This window comes from Ictidomys tridecemlineatus, chromosome 11 (assembly GCF_052094955.1).
Source record: "Ictidomys tridecemlineatus isolate mIctTri1 chromosome 11, mIctTri1.hap1, whole genome shotgun sequence".
Taxonomy (NCBI): Eukaryota; Metazoa; Chordata; class Mammalia; order Rodentia; family Sciuridae; genus Ictidomys; species Ictidomys tridecemlineatus.
This window is the reverse complement of record NC_135487.1, coordinates 122,164,173-122,183,848: the sequence shown is the minus strand read 5'-3', so window position 1 is coordinate 122,183,848 and position 19,676 is coordinate 122,164,173. Positions and strand designations below refer to the sequence as shown.

The 19,676-nt window shown below is 56.0% G+C and overlaps 1 protein-coding gene and 1 long non-coding RNA gene across 5 annotated transcripts in view; one reads left to right on the top strand and one right to left on the bottom strand.

Annotated features, from left to right (window-relative positions):
* The first annotated feature begins 9,569 nt into the window (after nt 1-9,569).
* Nucleotides 9,570-19,676, top strand: part of Kirrel1 (kirre like nephrin family adhesion molecule 1) — an 86,165-nt gene continuing 76,058 nt past the window's right edge. For 2 of the 4 annotated variants that reach the window (XM_078027226.1, XM_078027225.1), the window contains exon 1: nt 9,570-9,737. In XM_078027226.1, coding sequence (XP_077883352.1) covers nt 9,686-9,737 — 52 coding nt within the window. In that variant the 5' untranslated portion in view covers nt 9,570-9,685. The remainder of the gene's footprint in view (nt 9,738-19,676) is intronic. The other 2 variants (XM_078027228.1, XM_078027227.1) reach the window with 1 other exon arrangement.
* LOC144368387 (uncharacterized) lies at nt 13,824-18,785 on the bottom strand. Its single transcript, XR_013428160.1, has 2 exons — nt 18,638-18,785; nt 13,824-16,343 (listed from the first exon to the last, which is right to left on the bottom strand). It is a non-coding gene; the product is annotated as an uncharacterized LOC144368387 (long non-coding RNA).

Genomic DNA, 19,676 nt, shown 5'->3' with positions numbered 1-19,676 from the left:
TCTTTAAGTTAACCATTCTGGCCTTCAACTTGCAATCCTCCTGTCTCAGCCTCCTGAGTCCCTGGGATTCCAGGTGTGCACCACCCCACCCAGCCCGGGGCAGGTTCTTGAATGCCCATTTTTGGAGCATGCCAGTAGCCCCCGAGCAGGGGCCTGGCCCTGCCACCCTGTTCCATATGATCATCAAGGAATGTGGCCACCACAGGACAGGGAAATGAGGGGGGCCGGTGGGCAGGGGAAGGACTAGTGAGTTACACTGTTATAAATACACTTTAGGGCCCTGTGACTTGGCCATAAATCACTGCACTGCGCTCAGGTGATGTCACCCGACGCTTGGCTGTATTTATAGTTTTGTTCACTGCTCCCTGTGATTTTTTTTTTTTTTGCACATTTGAGGTTATATGCATCACACACACACACACACACACACACACACACATTCTCTCTCTCTCTCTCTCTCTCTCTCTCTCTCTCTCTCTCTCTCTCTCAGCCTGCACAGGAAGACAAACTTTTTTCCCATGTCTGCTCTTCTTGCTTCAGCTCCTTGGAAGGATGTTTCCTGGAACTTATCAAGTGTCTGCTGAGTGGGGAAGTTCCTCCCACAGTCTAATCATTATCTCTCTGACTTTGGATTCTGCAAGATGGAGAATCCAAATTCTCAATTCACCGGGAATCCTCTCTAGAACTCAGGGTGGAAAACACGCCCCTCTCTTTGTAGACCTAAGCGCCTCCTCGGTGCCTGGCACTTTAGCGGTAGCAGTGACCCATACAGGCCCAGCCCCTGTCTGCACAGGGCTTAGGATCAAGCAGAAGAAACCGACGGGGAATGACTCCTAAGTGTGGCGGATGTTGTGGGTGGAAAGAGAGCGGGTCGAGGGGAACCCGTTTGGAGGAGTCAGAGACGTTTCCGCCGAGAATCGCTGTTTCGTGTGGGGTCTGAGGGGTGAGCAGGACGCAGCCCAGGGACCAGGTGAAGTTGGGCCCCGGATGGAGAACAAAGGAGCAGCAGGTGCCGATGCCCCCCCACCGGAGAATGTGGGCTGCCCCCAAAACTCAGGACAGCACTGGTGGCCAAGGAGTGGAGGGGCCAAGAGGAGAGGTGGGAGGCGATGGGTCTGGAGGTGAGGCCCGTGCACCCAGGCCGGCACCAGGAGCCCAGGGACAGATGCTGGGTCTGGTCCTAAGGGAGTGACAGGGGCGTTCGCAGAAGGGGAGTGATGAGCTGGTGCAGGGACACACACCTGTGATCTCAGTGGCTTGGGAGGCTGAGGCAGGAGGATTGCAAATTTTGCAAATTCGAGGAGGCCAGCTTGGGCAATTTAGCAGGATCCTGTCTCAAAAAAGAAAAAAAGAAAAAATTCAGGGGAATGATGTCATCACATCTGGTCCAGGCGGGAGGTGACCCAGGCTGGGCCAGGAAAAAAGCCTCAGGGTTTGGAGAATTGGGAAAGGAAGCCGTGAGAACAGAGGGCAGGAGTGTGGCCTCAGCGGCAGGATACAGGGAGGTGGGGCTGGGGGTCGATCCCGGGACCATTCTCCCCCACCAGGCTGCATCCCAACCAGGCGGGGGCCATTCCGGGCGGAGGAAGCCTGAAGCAGGCGGGGGTTTCTGTCCTGTGGTTCTGTCTTGGTGGACAGGCAGATTTTCTCCTCTGCCTTTGTTAAGCCTGGAGCCTGGATGAAGGTTCTGCCTGGGCAGGACGTGGGGTGGAGCTCAGGGCTTGGGCCACCGCCTGGAACAGGGACCTGGCTCTGTGGAGGCTGGAGAGAAGCACTGGACAGACGTTGGACCACCCTTCTCCATCTGTCCCTTTAGGAAGTGCGTTCCGAGCCGGCAGCCAGCCCTGCCTGGCAGCACTCCGGGCCTGTTCCCTGGCACAGCAGCCTGGGATCCAATGGTAGCAGAGGGTCCACGGGCCTGGAGAGCGGCTGTGCAGAGAGGCCCCCCAGGCACCCGCAGGGGGTGGAAAAGGGGTCCCTGACCCGGGGCCTCGGGAGGAGCGAGCCCTGGCTGTGATTCCTAGGGAGGAGGGGGCCCCAAGAGTCGGAAGAAGTGGTTCTCTCCTGATGTGGGGTGCGGGCTGATGACTCAGGAGGCTGAGGCAGGAAGACGGCCAGGTGCAGGTCAGCCTCAGCAACTTAGCAAAACCCCGGTCTCAAGATGTAAATAAGGAAACAGCTAGGAATGCACCCAGGGGCAGAGCACCCCGAGTTCACCCCTGGACAGCAGGACAAAGGATGGAGGGGGGCTGGGGCGCAGTGGGAGAGCGCTCACCTCACACCTGGAATGCACGGGGTTTGGTGTTCGATCCTCAGCACCACATCAAATAAAATAGATGGATTGTGTCAACTAAAAAAAATTTTTTTTAAGAATAAAGAAAGAAAGACATAGTTCTTAAATATAGAGCATTGGTAGACTCCCCTAAAGGCCCTGATGAACACCCCTCAATAAGGAATGCGCCCTGACTCTGGGTTACAGGCAGAGTCTCACGGTACCACAGGGGATCAGAGCCGGTAAGAAGCTGAGGCCCAGAAAGGACAACTGGGTTGTCCAAGGGACACTTCAAACTCTGACTGCAGACCCTGATTCTCAGTCCTCCACTAGAAAACTTTTTTTGCTGCCTCCAAGCTGAACCCTGTAGCAGTCCCTGTTCTATAGGCTTAAAAAACCCGGGCGGGGTGTGGTGGGGCACGCCTGTAATCCCAGTGATTCAGGAGGTTGAAGCAGGAGGATGTCAAGGTGAAGGACAGCCTCAGCAATTTGGTAAGACCCTGTTTAAAAAAAAAAAAATCAAAAATAAATGTCTGGGTAAAGCACCCCCCTGGGTTCAATCCTCAATACAAAAACAGTAAGTCTAACGCTCACATTTCCGTTCCTGAGAACCGTGTTCAGCTCCACCCTTCCATCTGCCACGAGGTCGGTGTCCTTCATACAGTTTAAGGAAACCCTAACCCAGCCGCCTGCCAACTCTCATCTTGAGTTCAGAAGCCAACCTAAGTCCCGAACCTACCTACCAACCCCAGTCCTGACAATGACGCTCCAATGGTGGGTGGTCTGGGGTCTTCAGGAAGCACTGGAGAGCCACAAGACCAGGGGTTCCAGGGTTGGGTCCAAACAACTAAAAACAAGGACCAAAGGACGCTGAGCGACTCATTTCCCCCTCTTCCTGGTCCCTGGACTCTGATTTTCAGAGACGTACAGTAAAGGTCGAGTCTGCACAGCAGGTCTCAATGGTCATATCTAGGTATGAGCACTCCCTTTGCTATATATATATATATATATATATATATATATGGGACCAGTTTGGGGTTCGGGGGAGAAAGGGCAGAGTTAGCAGGGCGTTCGGGCCTCTCCTGGTCTGAGAGCAGGGACCTGGCTCTCGTCCTGGCTTTACCATAAGGGGCCGGGTGACCTTTGGCATATCATTTGACCTCCTCAAAGGGAGCCGGACTTGAGGTTATGGGGGTCTCAGCCTGTTCTGGAGCTCGGCATCCGAGTCACTGATTTCTATTACGTTTCCCATCTTCTTCCTAATTAACTCTGTTTCCCGCTCTCCTCCCCCACGCACATCCATTCCCCAGCTCAGTGCCTCTGCCCCCGGGTTCCCCAACATTCACCGCCTCCTCTCGCTGAGCGGGTCTCCTCCATGGGGCGGCTCATCGGAAGCAGAAACCCCCCAGTCCCTGCAAGTCGACTGCGAAATCCTCATGAAACCCGATGACAGGCAGCGGGTCCACTGAGCACCAAGCACCCCCAGTGTTGGAGCTGGAGTGTGGGCACTGGAAGGAGAGGGACGGAGCCGCCCACGGTTGCTCACGGGCCCTGCTGGTGGGTCAGGGTTTGTCTCTGTGACCGGGAACAAGGTAGAGGGGGCAAAGATCCTGTGGGCTCCTGGTTTCAGAGGTCAGTGCATGATGGGGGGACTCCATTGCCCCGGGGTGGAGGTGAGGCAGAGCGTCAAGGTTGGAGGAGCAGGGCTCTGCTCATGGCAGGGGAAGGGGACAGGCCCTCAGGGAGGATGCACCCCCCCAGGGCAGGCCCCGGGTGACCCTCCTGCTCCAGCCACGCCCCACATGCCTGCGGTTACCACCAGGTAGCCATTCAGACTAGGATGGACCCGTGAGGCCACGGCTCCCATGGTCTAATCATTCCACCTCTGAATACTCCTTCATTAACAAAGGAGCTTTGGGGGGACACCCTGCGTCCAGGGCATAACAGCTGGAGTGCGTCTTTGCCCAGGCCATCCTTGCTAAGGCCCTGCTCAGAGCTCCTTCAACCCATCCACCAGGTCTCCCTAGATATTGTGCACAGTCCTCCCCAGTGGACAGTTCCTCTTGGGGTCTAGCCTTGACTCCATCGGCATCCATCACAGCACCCCTTCTCCACATACCCCCCAAGCCCCCTCCAGGGAGTCCCACGTCCTTGGTCCACCTTCTCCTTCTTCAGGAGGCTGAGGCTGGCCCCTTAGCAACCCCACGGATGCCCAGTTTCTGCTGGGCCTCCTTCAGGCAGCCCGCCCCAGGTCTTACTGCCCCAGGGAGCAGGACTTCCTTAGAGCGCCTTTGCTCTGCGCACAGGTGGGACGGAGTAGAGAAATGCCACCCCAACGGCGGAGACCACTGGTCCGTGGCCAGACGTGGAGCACGGTTGACAAACCGGATCCTCCTGCCTCAGCCTCCCGAGTCGCTGGGACTACCGGCCTGTGCTGCCGCCCAACAGGATCTTTCTTCCATGTTTCCCCACCTCCCAAGACTGCCGCCTGGGACCCAGCCTCCAACCACTTGGACCCTTGGGTGGTGCACACCTGTAGTTCCAGCAACTTGGGAGGCCGAGGCAGGAGGATTCCAAGCTTGAGGCCAGCCTGGGCAACTTAGTGAGGCTCTGTCTCAAAACAAAAGAAGAGGGGGTGCATTTCTGACCACTCCTCAGGGCCCAGCCTCCGCAGCCGAGGGGAGAGCGGAGGCCCCCCAGGTCTCCCTCACCCGCGAGGGACTTGCGCTTCCCTGTAGGGTCAGGATCATCTTCCAGGCTGAAAACAAGACCTGGGCCTTTCTCTCCTCCGTCTCTCTCTCTCCTCCGCAGCAGGGACGCCATCCTCCGCCCGCTCTGGGGGAAAGAGGACAATTTATAGAATCGTTCTGCGGCTCTTAGCCCTCGTGGAGACAGAGAATTCATCTCCGTCTCTCAGGGTGGCTTCTGGTGCTGATGGTCATAAATTGCCTTCCCGCTCCCTCCCTGACCTCTGGCTCTTCTTGCTTTTGTGCTCAGAAATTTATTAATATTTCTCTTAACTCCATATATAACCTTGGACTGTTTTTTCTTTTCTTTTTCTTCCCTAGGTGAAGGAGTATCCTTGGGGATGAGAACTTCCACACCCAAGTGCTTCCTTCCAGGCTGGGCTCTGTGCCTGGCACCCAGAGAACCCCACAGAAGGAATATTCAAAAGGTCCCTGCTTTGGGGAATTCCCAAACCAAAATCAAATCAAATCAAATCAAATCACCAGTAGCATTTATTGAGTGTCCGCTGTGTACCTACCCCTCTTCAACGAACTGCATGTAAATTGACTTGCCCAGTCTTCATCATCACCCCGTGTATCAATCAGCTATGCGATACCGTAACTAAAAACCTGAGACGGGATACTTACAAAGAAAAGAGGTTTACTTAGCTCACAGTTTTGAAGGTTCAAAGCTCATGTTTCAGTGTCTGGCAAGGGCTGCTGATGGTGCCACATCGTGGTAGGAGTGTGTGGGGAGGTGAGGGACCACATCTCAAAGAGAAGCCAGAGAGTTGCGGGGGGTGGTGGGGCGCCAGGCTTGCTCCTTTTATAACACCCCTCTGGTAAGAACTACCAATGGGACCCATAAGCACTACGGCACGCTCTCCAAATACACAAGAATCTCTATTTTAGGTGTGTTACTGGGGATTGAACCCGGGGACTCTCTGCCACATTCGCTGCCCTCTGTATTTATTATCTTGAGACAAGGTCTCACTAAGTTTCCCAGGCTGCCCTTGAAATTGTGATCCTCCTGCCTCAGCCTCCCGAGTCGCTGGGATTACCGGCCTGTGCTCTCGCCCAACAGGATCTTTCTTCAATGTTTCCCCACCTCCCAAGACTGCCGCCCTGGGACCCAGCCTCCAACCACTTGGACCCTTGGCGAACACCCAATCACAGTTCTCCGTAAAGTTAAGGACTATTATCATCCACGTCTTCGGATGAAGGGACCAATGATCAGAGAGGGTAAGTATATAAACTGAAGTCGCTCAGCAATGGGGCGGAACCGGGATTCAAATCCTTGTCTAGCTTCAGTGTCCTGTTTCTTGCTCCCAATCATCCTGCTAGCTCACTGAGGAGGAGGAGGTCACCAGCTTCTTCTACCCTGGGGGAGCTCCAGACCAGGGCACATGGACAATCACTGCCTCCCAGGAGTCTCAGGTTTAACAGAGGAGCAGCCCCTGTCCTGTGGAGCTTTGTCTTCAGAGAACCTGCCTGACACTGGGGACTCCGCCCTGGGTGCTCCCGTTGGTGAGAGTTTAGCGGTTAGACTCCAGGAGACTCAGTTAACCCAATAAGATAACTGTGAGCGCTACCACTGAAGAGTGGGGAGGGAGCAGAGCTGGGGGGTCCACTGGGGTGCTCTCGAAGGAAGGGGAATCATACAGGATGGCAATCGGCCGAGGAAATGCTAGTGGAGAGCAGAGGAGGGCAGGGGACCGTGGTGACCGTGGACAGGCTTGCCAAGGGCAGGAGTCTGCTCCCATCCTTGGCTCCCAATCCCGGTTGCCCATTTGAACGACTCGTGGCTATGTTTATTTTATTTTATTTTGGTCCTGGGAATTGAACCCAGGGGTGCTTTACCTGAGTGACCTCTCCAGCCTTTTCTGAAACAAGGTCTGAATGGCTGAGGCTGGCTTCCAACCTGCAATCCTCCTATCTCAGCCTCCCAAGTTGCGGGCATTACAGGCATGCCACAGCCCCTGACCCTTGGGGTACGTTTAAAAATGCTGGTGCTTAGCCAGGCACGGGCCTGTAATCCCAATACAGCTCCGGAGGCTGAAGTAGGAGGATACCGAATTCAAAGGCAGCCTCAGCAACTATGAGGCAGGCGCTAAGCAACTCTGTGAGGCCCTGTCTCTAAATAAAATACGAAATAGGGCTGGGGATGTGGCTCAGTGGTCGAGTGCCCCTGAGTTCAATCCCTGGTACCCATCCCCCTGATGGTTGGACAAAACCCCCCAAACAATCCATCTTATCAGGGCAAAGTCTCAATACTGCTTTTTGTGTGTTTGTTTGTATACTGAGGGAAGCCAAAAGTTTTGGCAGCCCAGTGCTTCCTCATGCTTAGAATAAGTATCAAGCCCGAATATCAGAAGTTGGGTGGCAGGCAATAAGCATTAAGCTAAGGATGTTCTCCTCCCTCAGCAAGAGACCTTTCCTTCTTAACATGTCCCTATATTATCAACACCCAATCCCTCCTCTCTGGCACCTTCATTCAGAGTGAAAATGGGAAAAGTCTGTCTCATTGATCCTTCCAGAACATACCTACCTCAGGACCTTTGCATTCACTGTTACCACCTACCTGCTACATTCTTCCCTAGAATGCCCGAATATCTGAATACCTCAGCATCTTCAGATGTGCTTAAATGTTACTGTAGCTTTCTTTGAAGAATAGCAATTCATCCCTTCCTACTTTCTCTCTATTTTCTATCCTGATTTATTTATATTCCTTAGCGTTCATCATAACTTGGTGTATTATATATTTTTTTAAAGCCTCTCTCTCCCCTCCAGAATAGAACACTAAAAGGGAGGGATTTTTATCTACGTTTTTCTTTTGTTGTTATATCCCCAAAGCCTGGGATTGTGACTAGAACATAGCAGACACTGAAGAAATGTCTGTTGAATGCACGATTAATGGATGAATAAGTGAAAAACCCTTACATGTCTGTGTTGGTGTGTATCTGTGTCTGGGATTATATGCTTGTATTTCTGGGCTCAGAACAGATCTATTTTTAAATTTTTAAATTGTGTTGGCCTCTGCGTATGTGCTTTTGAACATATGGAGGATTCTCTGGGTCTGTGCATATCGTGCTGCTGAATATGAGCTTGTGCATTTTTTCTGTCCTCTAGTTGAGTGTGGACCGCTCAGCCGGGTCTCAGGATTCTTGGAGGAAAGAGCATGTGTAGCTGCGTTGCACCAGCAGAGGGCACCAGAGAGCCATGCGCCCTAGCTCTGGGGCCGGATCCACAAATCTTGGCGGGGAGCGTTAGGGACCCAGGAGACTTCGAATCTGCAAGAAAAGAGGTGCCGAACTCTCTGGGCCAGCAGGATTGTAAAGTTGTGCAATTCCTGGGGCTCCTCTGTTATTTCCCCTCGATTCATCCCTTAGACCGCCAGGCACCCCCAGCACCCTGTGAGCAGTATTTGGGTAAGGGTTGGCAGATGGGCTGGTGGCCACACTGAGCCCTTTGGAGACCTCTCCTGAATGTCCTCATTACTCTCACCAGAACCCCCTCCCTCCCAGTTCCTGCATCTCTCGACCCCGAAGGATCTCCATCGCCTGCGTGCTTAGAGGTCTTCCCTCTGCGGCTCTGCCTTCTGGCCAGCCTTCCCCGAGAGGCGGGAGGAGACGAAATCCCGAGGCCTGGGCCCTTCGAAGCCGTCGAGTGGGCTGGCTGTCCCTCTGGATGGGTCGATGCCCAAGATGAACAAAGGAAGAGTCCACTGCGCCTCTTCGCAGCCGCTGAGGACTCCAACGCTTGGTCCGGCCCCCTCCCCTCGGTGGCTAAGAGAACCCCACCACCCCACCCCTCGCCGCGCGGGGGTTCAAGGCCCGTCCAGGAAGACTCTGGGGCTCTGTAGGTGGGCAGAGGAATGTTCATCCCCCACTGTCCCATTTACTGGTCCACTGAGAATTCTTAATTTGGAGAATCACGGGTTCGATTCTGGTGTAGGATTTTTTTTTTTTAAAAAAGGGGGTCTTTAAGCTTTTTAACCCCCCACCCCCCCACACACACGCTCCCACGCCCTCCCTCATCACGATCCTCTTCTGGGCTGGAGGGTCGTCCTCAGTCCAAGTCCCCCCACCCCATCCACGGCTCAGATCCGTCGCCCGGGAGCCCAGATTGGGTCTGTAAGTGGGAGGAGCGCGGGAGGGCAGGGGTCCGGCGCGTCCCGGGGCTCCCGAGCTGCCGCCCGCCGCGCGCTGTACCCGGGTGCCTCTGCCCTCGATCCCTCTCTGCGCTCTCCTGCCATCTCAGTCCGGCGAGGGGAGCCAGTGTGTGTGCGCGCGCGTTGGGGGGCAGGGGGCGGGCTGGTGGAGGGAGGCGCCGTCGGGGGGGAGAGTAGACGTCAGGCGGAGGGGGGGAGGGAGACGGGGAGACGGGGAAGGAAGGGCAGGGGAGAGGAAGGGCGAGCGGCGCGGAGATCCAAAGAGACCCGCGCGCGAGCTGGGGAGCGGGGAGAACCGAGGCGGGGGGCGGGCCCAGAAGAAGGACCGGGAGGAGAGAGAAAGAGGCGCGGAGGAAGGGAAGTGAGTTTGTGCGCGTGAGTGTGTGCGTGTGTGCAGGCGGGCGGGCGGGGGGCGGGCTCCGGGCTCCCTCCTCCCAGCCCGCTCCTCCGCTCGCTCGCTCGCTCGCTCGCCAACTCGGGCCCCAGCCGCGGGCGGGCGCACGGCGGGCGGGCAGCATGCTGAGCCTCCTCGTCTGGATCCTCACTCTCTCCGACACTTTCTCCCAAGGTAAGCGCCCCCCCCAGACCCCGGCCCGCCCCCGAAGCTCGCCCCCACCCCGGGACCCCGGCTGGGGAGCGGGGGAGCCCGGTGCCTGCGGCCGGGCGCCGGGTCCAGGCACCGCGAGTCCTGGGGGAGGGGGCGCGGAGCCGCCGCGCTGGCTGGAAGGAGTTTTCCGTTGATCTGCCCAAGTTGTTTCCTGTGGTTGCGCGGGAGAACGGAGGACTGGGCCCGCTAGGGCCGGGGTCGGAGTGAGAAGGGGACCCGGGCGACCAAAGTCTTTCTTGGAGCCCCTGGCAGCCCCACTTGCCCCTCTGAGGCCGGGGGTCCGCACCCCTGTGTCCTGGCTAAAGAAAAAGCTGCAAACGGGTGGGGTTTCAGATTTGGGGGGTGCGCAAAAGCTGGGGACCCCGTTTCCCGAAGACGATGCTAAGGGATCCCCCGCCCTTGGGGTGGGGAGACTGGAGGCTGACCCGCGGTCCAAGCTGCCAGAGGCTGCCCCCTCCCCGCCCCCAAGGAGAGTGCTTGGGGCCTCTGGTGGGGTTTTGGAACCGCTGCCCCGTGAGAGAGGTTCTGGGCGGGGAGCGGAGTTCCGAATACTGCTTCAGGCCAGGTGGATGTGGAGGGGGCCCTGAAGGGGGTTTGGCACCCACTTGGGGGTCCGGAAAGTGTTCATGTCTGGGGGCTCGTTTGGAAGTGGCTGGGAAGTGAGGGAGGTAGTGGAGAGAGATGAGGATGTTGTTAGTGTATCCTGAGCAGGGCTGGTGTGTGTGTGTGTGTGTGTGTGTGTGTGTACACCGAGGGTCCAGACTCCAGCCAGAACTGGGGTCATGGGAGAGGGTTCTTGCCTCCTGGGTCTGACTCCAAGGGGGATTTAATCCTTCTGAGCTCCACCCCCCACCCCAAATGGGGCTGACACCCCGAGATCAACACACAAACACCGTTAAACAGTCACAGACGTTGAGACAGACTACTCACCCACTGAGACACACACATAGCCACCAACGTCCCCCACCACGAGACAGACACATACACAAAGACACAGACACATCGGAGGAAACAGATTCCGCCCCCTCCTGATGGCTCACACTTGCACATCCGTCTACCCCTGCGTCCAAACTCACACACAGTTCATGTATGCAGGCGGGCATTACAAGGACACGGTGCCCACTTCCACACACAGCAACCCCCGAGCAAACAAAGAAACTTGCACAGACAGTCACCCGGGCAGACACCTACGGAGTGCACAAAATGGAGGAGGTGGTCTCTTTTGGGGAGGGGGCAGATCTGAGGAGAGGGAAGAAGGTTTGCCTTGAGGAGCCTCAGGCATAGCCCAGCTCTGCTCCCTTCCTGGTTTGTGGGTGTGTGTTGGGGGTGGGGTGTTTCACTGGACCCCTCCTCTCCTTGTCAGGCCCCTCCCCCGCTCCTAAGGCGAGGCCCAGCTGAGATGGTGGGGGCTGGTCTAGCGGCATCTGTCCTCCCAGGGCACCTAGCCCCCCCCTCATTCCCTTAAGGTACGGGGAAGCACACACATCTGGTGGTGTGGGAGTGGGAGGTGGTGCTGGGAGAAACGGGGAGGCCTGGCCTCCGGGTTGGCAGGCCGGGCCAGCCACTTGGCAGAAAGTTGGGAGGATGACTTAAGATGACTTAAGTTCTGACTTTGTTCAGCCAAGCCTTGAGGGAGGGGGAGAAGGGGGAGGGCCTCGAGGTGGGGGAGGGGCGGCCGGGTCAGCGCTGGCCTGTGTTGGGGCCAGGCTGCTGTGTGTCCCTCTCCTCTCCAAGCCCTCCCGTGTCAGCAACATGGATCCGAGCAGGCTGGAAGGAACAAAAGGCTCCAGTTAGCAAACAGGAGCGACGTGTGGACTGAGTCGGGGACAGGAATGGTCAGGGAGAAGTGTGTGTGTGCCCAGTGCCTCTCTCCCTTTGCAAAGGGGGAAGGGGCTGGGGAACTCAGGAGCTCCTCCCACCTCCTGGCCTCCAACTGTGCATGTGTGTGTGTGTGTGTGTGTGTGTGTGTGTGTGTGTGTGTGTGTGCAGAGAGAGAGAGAAAGCTAGACCTCATGAAAGTGTGCAGAAGTATTTGGGGTAGGGAGAGGATACCAAAGACAGGAGTGGGAGGGAATAGTCCAGAGGGAGAGGACATCACTCCTGAGTGTTCAGGCCGGAGGCTGGGAGGGGGACAGCAAGGGTCTGGGGAGAAGGCAGCACAGGAGGGGGGCTTGGCAGGCCCCCCCCCCTCCTTAGCCTCCATCCTTAGAAAGGAGTTCTGCACCCGGGACTCGGGCAGGGGGGAGGAGGCAGGGGTGCTGTCGTGGGGCTGAGGGGTGGGGGGGGGTGGCCCAAGAAGGCTCAGCACTGAGGGGAGCAGAGAGGAGGAGCGGGGAAGGGGAGATTCAGCCCAGGCCCAGAAATAAAAATCGCATTTTAAAGAATTTCAATGGGCTTCATCAATCTTCATTTTTCACTAAATAATTTTCTGTATCTTATCTAAATGAAAACCATTATCCTTCCCCCCGTTTTCCATCATGCGCCGGCTCCTCAGACTGATTGCGCCGAAAATTGAAATATTTATTCATTTTCTGGGAGATTTTCTCGCTCCCTAGTCTCAGGGAGGAGAAATTGAAAAAGAAAGATTATAGCTAATCAGAGCAATGTGGGATGACAGGCCGCTGGGGCGGGAGCTGCCTCCACCACGGGAGGGTGGCTGTGGGGGAAAAAAGTCTGTCCCTCTGGTCCCCGGAGCTCCCCTTGGCATTCCTGGTATTGCTTAGGAGGGGAGTACAGGCTAAAGGGAAGAGGCCCCAGGGCCTCCTAAATTCCCAGTGTTGAACTCTGAGCACAGCCCGCCTGGGAGGGGAGCTGGGAACTGGCCCTCCCCTGCGTTCTGCACATGGATAGACACACACTCCAGATGTCCCACTTCTGCCCAAAGCAGGGCACTGAGCTTGGCGAAGAGGCAGGGGGAGACGGGCAGAAGCCCCTCCTTGACCTTGATTGGACTCCACCTTCTGTCTCCTAAGTGAGACTCAGACCCAAAGGGAGGCCAAGTGTTGGTGCCACCACCTGGGATCCAGATCAGCTAATCAGGGGAGGAGGCGGCACCCAGTCCTTTCCTTACCAGAGCTGGGTGCTGGGCCCTCCTGGCTCTACCTTTGGTTCTCCCGTGGGGCAGGGGTGCCCTTAGCCCACCCATGCAGAGTGTCCTGTTCCCAGGAAGCTCCTCAAGCAGCCCCCAACTCTTCATTTCTCTCTTGTCCGATGGCTTCTGGCCCAGTGTCGTGCCTACGGTAAATGCCCCTTAAATATCTGATCAATGGATTGATTTGATGACATTGCCGCAGTGTTGGAGGGAGGCAGGATTAAGCGGTGATTGAATCACGGGCTCGCCTCCAGCCCCCACCTGGGTCGTCGTGCAAGCTTAACCAAGTCACGGGCGGTGCCTCGGTTGGTGCCTCTATAAAGTGAGGACGGTCATGACGCCTCATGGGGCCGTGGTGGCCATGAATTATGTTGACCCATGGAAAGTGCCTGGATCAGTGTCTGGCACAGAAGTGAATGCTTCATGGGGCTTTGCGTCTTGATGCCAGTGGACAGGCAGTGGGGCCCTCTGCCCAGCCTTCTCTCTTTGTTCCCTAGCCCCAACTCCCCTGAGTCTTGGCCCTGGGCTTCAGTCAACCTCTGCTTCGTATCTCATGGGAACAGTTGTGGGAAGCCCAACGGAGAAAACTCAGCACCCCCCGCCCCATGGTGAGACCTCAGAAAAGGTCTCAGGAAGGGACCTGGAGAGAGGGCACAGTAGAAGGGGGTTGGCATTCGAGTGGGAAGGAGCCAGAGGTCTCTTGTGCAATGAAGAGGGTCACCAGCCCAAGGTGGTGCATTTCAGTCTGGAAATAAGATGGATCATTTATGGAGCCCTCAAGCTAATTACCAATTACGCAATAGCTAATCTAATCTATCCAACATTCCTCCCGAGATATACTCTGTGAATAACCCCATTTCATGGATGAAAACAGCAAGTCGTTTTTATTTTCTTACTTTTGGTACTGGGTGTTGAACCCAGGGGTGCTTTACCACTGATCTTTATCCGCAACCCTTTTTATTTTTATTTGGGCACAAGGTCTTGCTAAGTTTCGGAGGCTGGCCTTGAACTCGTAATCTTCCCTTGTCAGCCTCCCAAGAGACTGGAATTTCAGGCATGCACCCTCATACTCAGCTAAATCAGACGATTCTTTGATGACTATGACCATTCTTTGATGACTATGACGGGGCTACTAAATGACTTTTTGAAAAAAGGATTTGGGGGCTGGGGCTGGGGCTCAGTGGTAGAGCGCTAGCCTGGCATGTGTGAGGCACCGGGTTCGATCCTCAGCACCGCATATAAATAAATGAGTCAGATGAAGGTCCATCAATATCTACAAATATATATTTAAAAAGAAAGGGTTTTATTGGCAAATAAGGTTTGCAACCCCGTGTTTTTTTTCTGATCCTAAACGCAGCCTCACAGGCCAGGGTGTTACAAATCGCAGAATATCCCTGTACTCTCAAGGGTGACTTCTGGAGACGCTCAGAGGCCTCCGGAGGCCTGGGGTGAAGCACTGGGTGGGGAGAATCTTAGGAAAAAGGCCCTCAGAAGTGTCGGCTTCCAAATGGGTCCCCGGCCTGGCACACAGGGAGGCCAGGGTCTGGGAGGCCTGGTTCCCACCTGCCCGATTCGTCCAGCTTGGCTTAGGGTGGTGAAAAGTTGTCATTGGAGGTGGCACGTGCCTGTAATACGAGTGGCTCCGAAGGCTGAGGCAGGAGGATCCCAAGTTGGAGGCCGACCTTGGCAACTTAGTGAGACGCTGTCTCCAAGTAATAAATACAATGAGCAAGGGGTGTACCTGCGTGGTAAAGCCACCCTGGATTCGACCCCCATTACCCAAACACAGAGCAGAACAGAACCAAAAAGTGAGCCGCCTGGTCCCAGGGTGGAAGTGAGCCTGGGGGAAAGGGGAACGTAGACGCCCGGGGGAGGCCACTTCCTTCGTGCCCCCGACTTCTGGGAGCTCTTTCCATCAGGAGGGAAGTTCCTCTCCACGCGTCCAGAGATGGGAAAGCGCTGCTCCTTCCTGACCGGCCAGTTCCTGTCTGGTTTCTTCCCAGGGTGACCGGCCAAGTGACTTGGCCGTCTCCCAGAAGGAGCTTCGACCTGGAAATTGCTGGGGGTGCGACCGGGGGGGTCATCAGGGGAGGAGGAGAAAGAAGCCTCTGTGTCCTCCCTCCCTCCTGAAATGTGAGGCCAGGGAGAGGCCGGGGAGAGGCCTCAGTGAGAGTCAGGAAGGAGAAGGAGCTCTTCAGCGTGGAAGAGAGGGGCCGACTTTGTGTTTGGCATATATTAGTAACTAATTTAATACTGACGGCGACAACCGGTCAGAGGCAGATGTTATTATTTCCCTTGTGGATGTGGATCAAGAGGACTCAGAGAAGTCCTGTGGACGCAGTCTCACTCTAGGCACTCCACACTGAGAAAGTCAGAGCCCTTGAGTGCCTGGTTCTCTGACCTGGGTCCCTGTGCCTCTTGTGGCCTTAGCTTTTACACCTTCCCACCCCTGATTCTCTGACCTGATGGGGTTCCTGGAGCACCCAGGATGGAAGCTTCTTCACTCCCAGATGGCCCGCCACCGAACATGGCTCCTCCTGCCTCTTTCCATCCCGCGCACTCTCCCTCCCCTCCACAGCTCCCAGGGCCTCCTCCTTCCGTGTTTGAATTCCTCAGCAACTTTGATTAACTTCGAGGTCTCCAGGGTCTGCAGCCCTGTCCCCTCTCTGCTCTTCTGGAGCCCCTTTAGCAAAATTGGGTGGGTATGGCAGTAAACGGGCCTTTCAGCCCGCCAGCCTCCTTGGGACGGAGGGTCTGCATTCCAAGGATGGAAATCTCTAGCACTTTCCAGCACATTCCACTAGTTTCCCTGGAGACAGGGCTGCTGCCTCATTCCTCTGGGGCCCTCCCGGGAGGGTGATGGGGAACCGTCCCAGAAGGCTGTGGGACCTGGGGGTTGAGGCAGGGAAGGGACACGGGAAGCTGAGTGTCTGGGGTGCTGCTGTCAGGGTCCAACAGGGCCGTCCCAGGAGAGTGTGGCACCCCGGGCTAGTTTAGGAACCCGAGATTCTTGTCGGGAACAGAACCATTGGTTCTCTCTGCTGGGTCCCCTTCTGAGGCATTCTGAGTGGGACTGACACAAACTTTGTTCCTTCACTGAGCAGAAAAGTCGTCACGCGTTGCTTGATGACGGAGACCATTCCGGGCGGGGGATGCGCTATGAGGCGATTTCCTTGTCAGGCAAAACGTCACCGAGTGTACTTGCACAAACCAAGATGGCTGTGACATCAACGAGGTGACATAGTCTTCTGCGGCCACAGTCGCATAGGGGGTCTGTCACTGATAGAAATGCCCTTATGTGGCTTGTGATCATCAACAAATGTACGTTACCAAATGCAGAACATCCTGGTAAGGATTTTGTGGAATTAGAGAAATGACAGTCCACGGTCCTTCCCCTCCAAGAAGCTAACTGCACGTCCCAGACGTCTTCTTACAATGCAGGAAGAGAGGGGCCAGCTGGTGGTGCCAGGGCAGAGCTGGAGAGTGGGAGACAGGGGAGTGTGCTGTGAGCTCTAGTGACCAGGAAAGGCCAGTTGGAGGGAGTGGGCCTAAAGATGGGGCCCCACGTGGATGGGGCAGACTGAGAACAGGAGCAGGCAGGACGAACTCTCCACCCAGCCAGGGCCTGGCTGTGTCTGACTGCTGGGTAGGAAGGCTGGCTGAGGATGTGGGCGGGAGAGCTATGAATGAGGTCGTCTCAAGCAGTGGACTGGAGGCAGACCCCAGAAGACCCTGAGAGGCCAAGCCAGGTGCTGTGGCCCAGGCCTGCAATCCCAGCATTTGGGGAGGCCGAAGCAGGAGGATCCCAACCAAATTGCCTGGGCCACTTAATCAGATCCTGTCTCAAAATAAAAAGTAACAAGGGCTGGGTTGTAGCTCAGTGGTAGAGCCACCCTGGGTTCAATCCCCCGTACCCAAGAAGGCCAGGATAAAGGCTGGCCTGTAAGAAGCAGAGAGCCAGGGACTTCTGATATTCAGGCAGACAAACAGTGCAGCTCAGGAGGCTGAGACAGGAGGCTGGCGAGTTCAAAGCCAGCCTCAGCAATGGCGAGGCACTAAGCAGCTCAGTGAGACCCTGTCTCTAAAAGAAATACAAAATAGGGCTGGGGATGGGGCTCAGTGGTTGAGTGCCCCTGAGTTCAATCCTTGGTACCAAAACCCAAAACCTAAACAAAACCCCCAAAACAGTATCCTATCACCGGCATCTCATTCTTCATGAAAACCCCCTTCCTCTTAAACTCTGCCCTGCTCCCACCCTGGACTGAGGATGTGACCCAGGGATGCTCTATGTCCCCAGCCCTTCATTATTATTCTAAAGTTTTGAGACAGAGTCCTGCTAAATTGCCCGGATAAGCTTCAAACCTGCCATCCTCCTGCCTCAGCCCTGCAGAGTCCCTGGGATTACAGATGTGTCACTGCTCCTGGCTCCTCTTAGAACTCTTTTATCTGCTGCAGCAGCTGTGGAAATGTGCAGCCCCTTTAGTTAAAGAGAGAGAGAGAGAGAGAGAGAGAGAGAGAGAGAGAGAGAGAGAGAGAGAGCGCGCGCGCTAGACAGACAGATAGTCAGGGTTTGGCTGCACAAAAGTGAGCAGAAAGTCAGAGAAGTATCAGTTCCTCCCTGGGAAGTCTGTGATCTGTGACCCCAGTTGGGGACACTTTGGGAGGAAGAGGAAGTCTTTCTCTCTGGGACTCTTTGGGTCTAAGATAAAGATGCCTGGAGACAGAGCTCAAGGGAGAGAGCCAGAGGAGCGCCCTGCCCCCTCTAAGGTACCTGAATGGGAGTCCAGGTCCTTTGTCATCTGTCCCCTCTAGGCCTGGGCCACATCCATCTACAGGGCCCAGAGTCCAGGGAAGCATCTGGCTCCACTAAAGGGAGGGCCCGTTGGGGTCTGGTCCCTGCGGGGTCAGCCCTGGGCTGCCGGCACTGGTAGGTGGCTTCCGCTCTGAGGGCCTTTGGGGGCTGAGCCTAGAGATTCCAAAAACCTGCCAGGAAGCGGGCTCTGCTTTTCACAGGGGAACCTCTGAAGAGGGGCCCGCCAGGGGGCTGAGACTGGTGCTCCTGAGCTAGCCCCGTGTGTGTGTGTGTGTGTGTGTGTGTGTGTGTGTGTGTGTGTGTGTGTGTGTGTGTCTCCCCAGACCTGGGGATAAAAAGGTAAGTGAGATTCAGCCTCTGTCCTTGAGGCCCTCTGCGCCTGGTGTGGGAGATGGACGTACAAACACATATTGACAATCCTATAAGATAAAGGTGCTAAGAGAGGTATGTGAAAAATGCTCCCGTCTCCCTGTCTGGGGGAGGGGGAGCCGGGCCTGGGCCGGCTGAGGGGGAGGGGACGTGCACAGATGTGAGCCGGGGACTGCCCGGCCTCTGGAATGCAGGCCCTTCCAGAGACCCTGGCTCTGGACAATCCCTGATTGTACCCCCTGCTCCGGATGGAAGGAGCCGAGGAATCCCAAGGATTATGATTTCCAGGAACAAAGGCAGTTCATCTAAAGCACCCTCCTCCCCCCCCAAATCTCCCAGCCTCGGGTGCCCCCCTCCCTCCTGCCGACCCCCACCCCCTCCCCACAGGGCTTGGTTCCTAAATTAACGTGCCTCTCCTCATCGGCCGAGTTTTTATGAGTGTTCATTATTGTGACTTGGCCCCCTCCTGTCTGAATCCTCCCAGGAACAGCCTGGGGCCCTGCTCGCTCCATTACCCAGCTTTGTGGAGCCGGGAGGCGCTTTGAACCGCGTCTTCCCAGTCCAGGCGCTGAACTGGGAGCTTCTTACCGGGAAGTGGCAGAGGTGGGCCAGTGGGAGAGAGCAGAGCAGAGCAGACAGGAGGAGCTGGGGAAGGCATCTTCCAAGTGGGTAGGCAGTTTGGCAAGTGGAGCTCTGGGTCTGGAGGTCCTACTGCCTGGACCCAGCAGGGATTTAATCCCACACCCTGAGCCACTGACCTGCTGCTCTGTGTCTCAGCCCCTCCCCCTGCCCCTCCCCTCCCCCCTCGTCCTCCTGCTGGACTGCACTCCCCGTGGGACCAGCTGAGGGCCAGAGGTCCCACCCTGCCCTCCTTGCCCATCTCTGCCCCCACCCCCTCCAGCTGGGCCATGCTGCCCCCGCGCGCGGACCCTCCCACCCCTTGGAGGATCCCCAGGCCTGCCGCTCTGTCCATGATGCTGAATTCTAAGCTGCAGGACCTATCTATCGCCCCGGCACACATCTGGGATGCCTGGTGTGAGTGAGGGGGTGAAGGGAGAATGCAGACGCATTTTAATGTCAGTGGGAGCCAAATATAATTAGAAAGGGAAGAAAAAAAATGTCTGACTTTGCAAAATAAATAAATGAATGAATAAATGGATGGATGCCATGCGAAGCCAAGTTGAAATGGCTTCCGGATTATCTGGACCGAGGCTGCTCTCCCGTTTAGGCAGAAAATTGATCAGAGAGCCTGGGAAGCCCGAATCGGAAGGGATTTAGTTGGCGCATATTGCCTTAGGTTTCTGACGAGGGGCATGTCATGAGACACAAACTCGTCCCCGGAACTGGGTGGCCCAGAGACTGCCCTGGGACCCCCTAACTAGAAGGTCCTCCGTGGGAGGGTCCGCCCCTCTGCCTGTCAGTTACTTGGAGCCTCAGTTTTGCTGAGGTCTATCAAAGGCAGATGACTGTTCCTACCTGGCAGGGTTGTTATGAGGATTGAAGGAAAATACATTAAGGAACAGTGTCTGGTTCGCCATAAACCATAGTTATGAATATTGCACAGGGCTTGCTTTTTTCCCACGGTTCACCGTGCCAGGCAGACCCGAGAGGAAACCATAGAACGAGA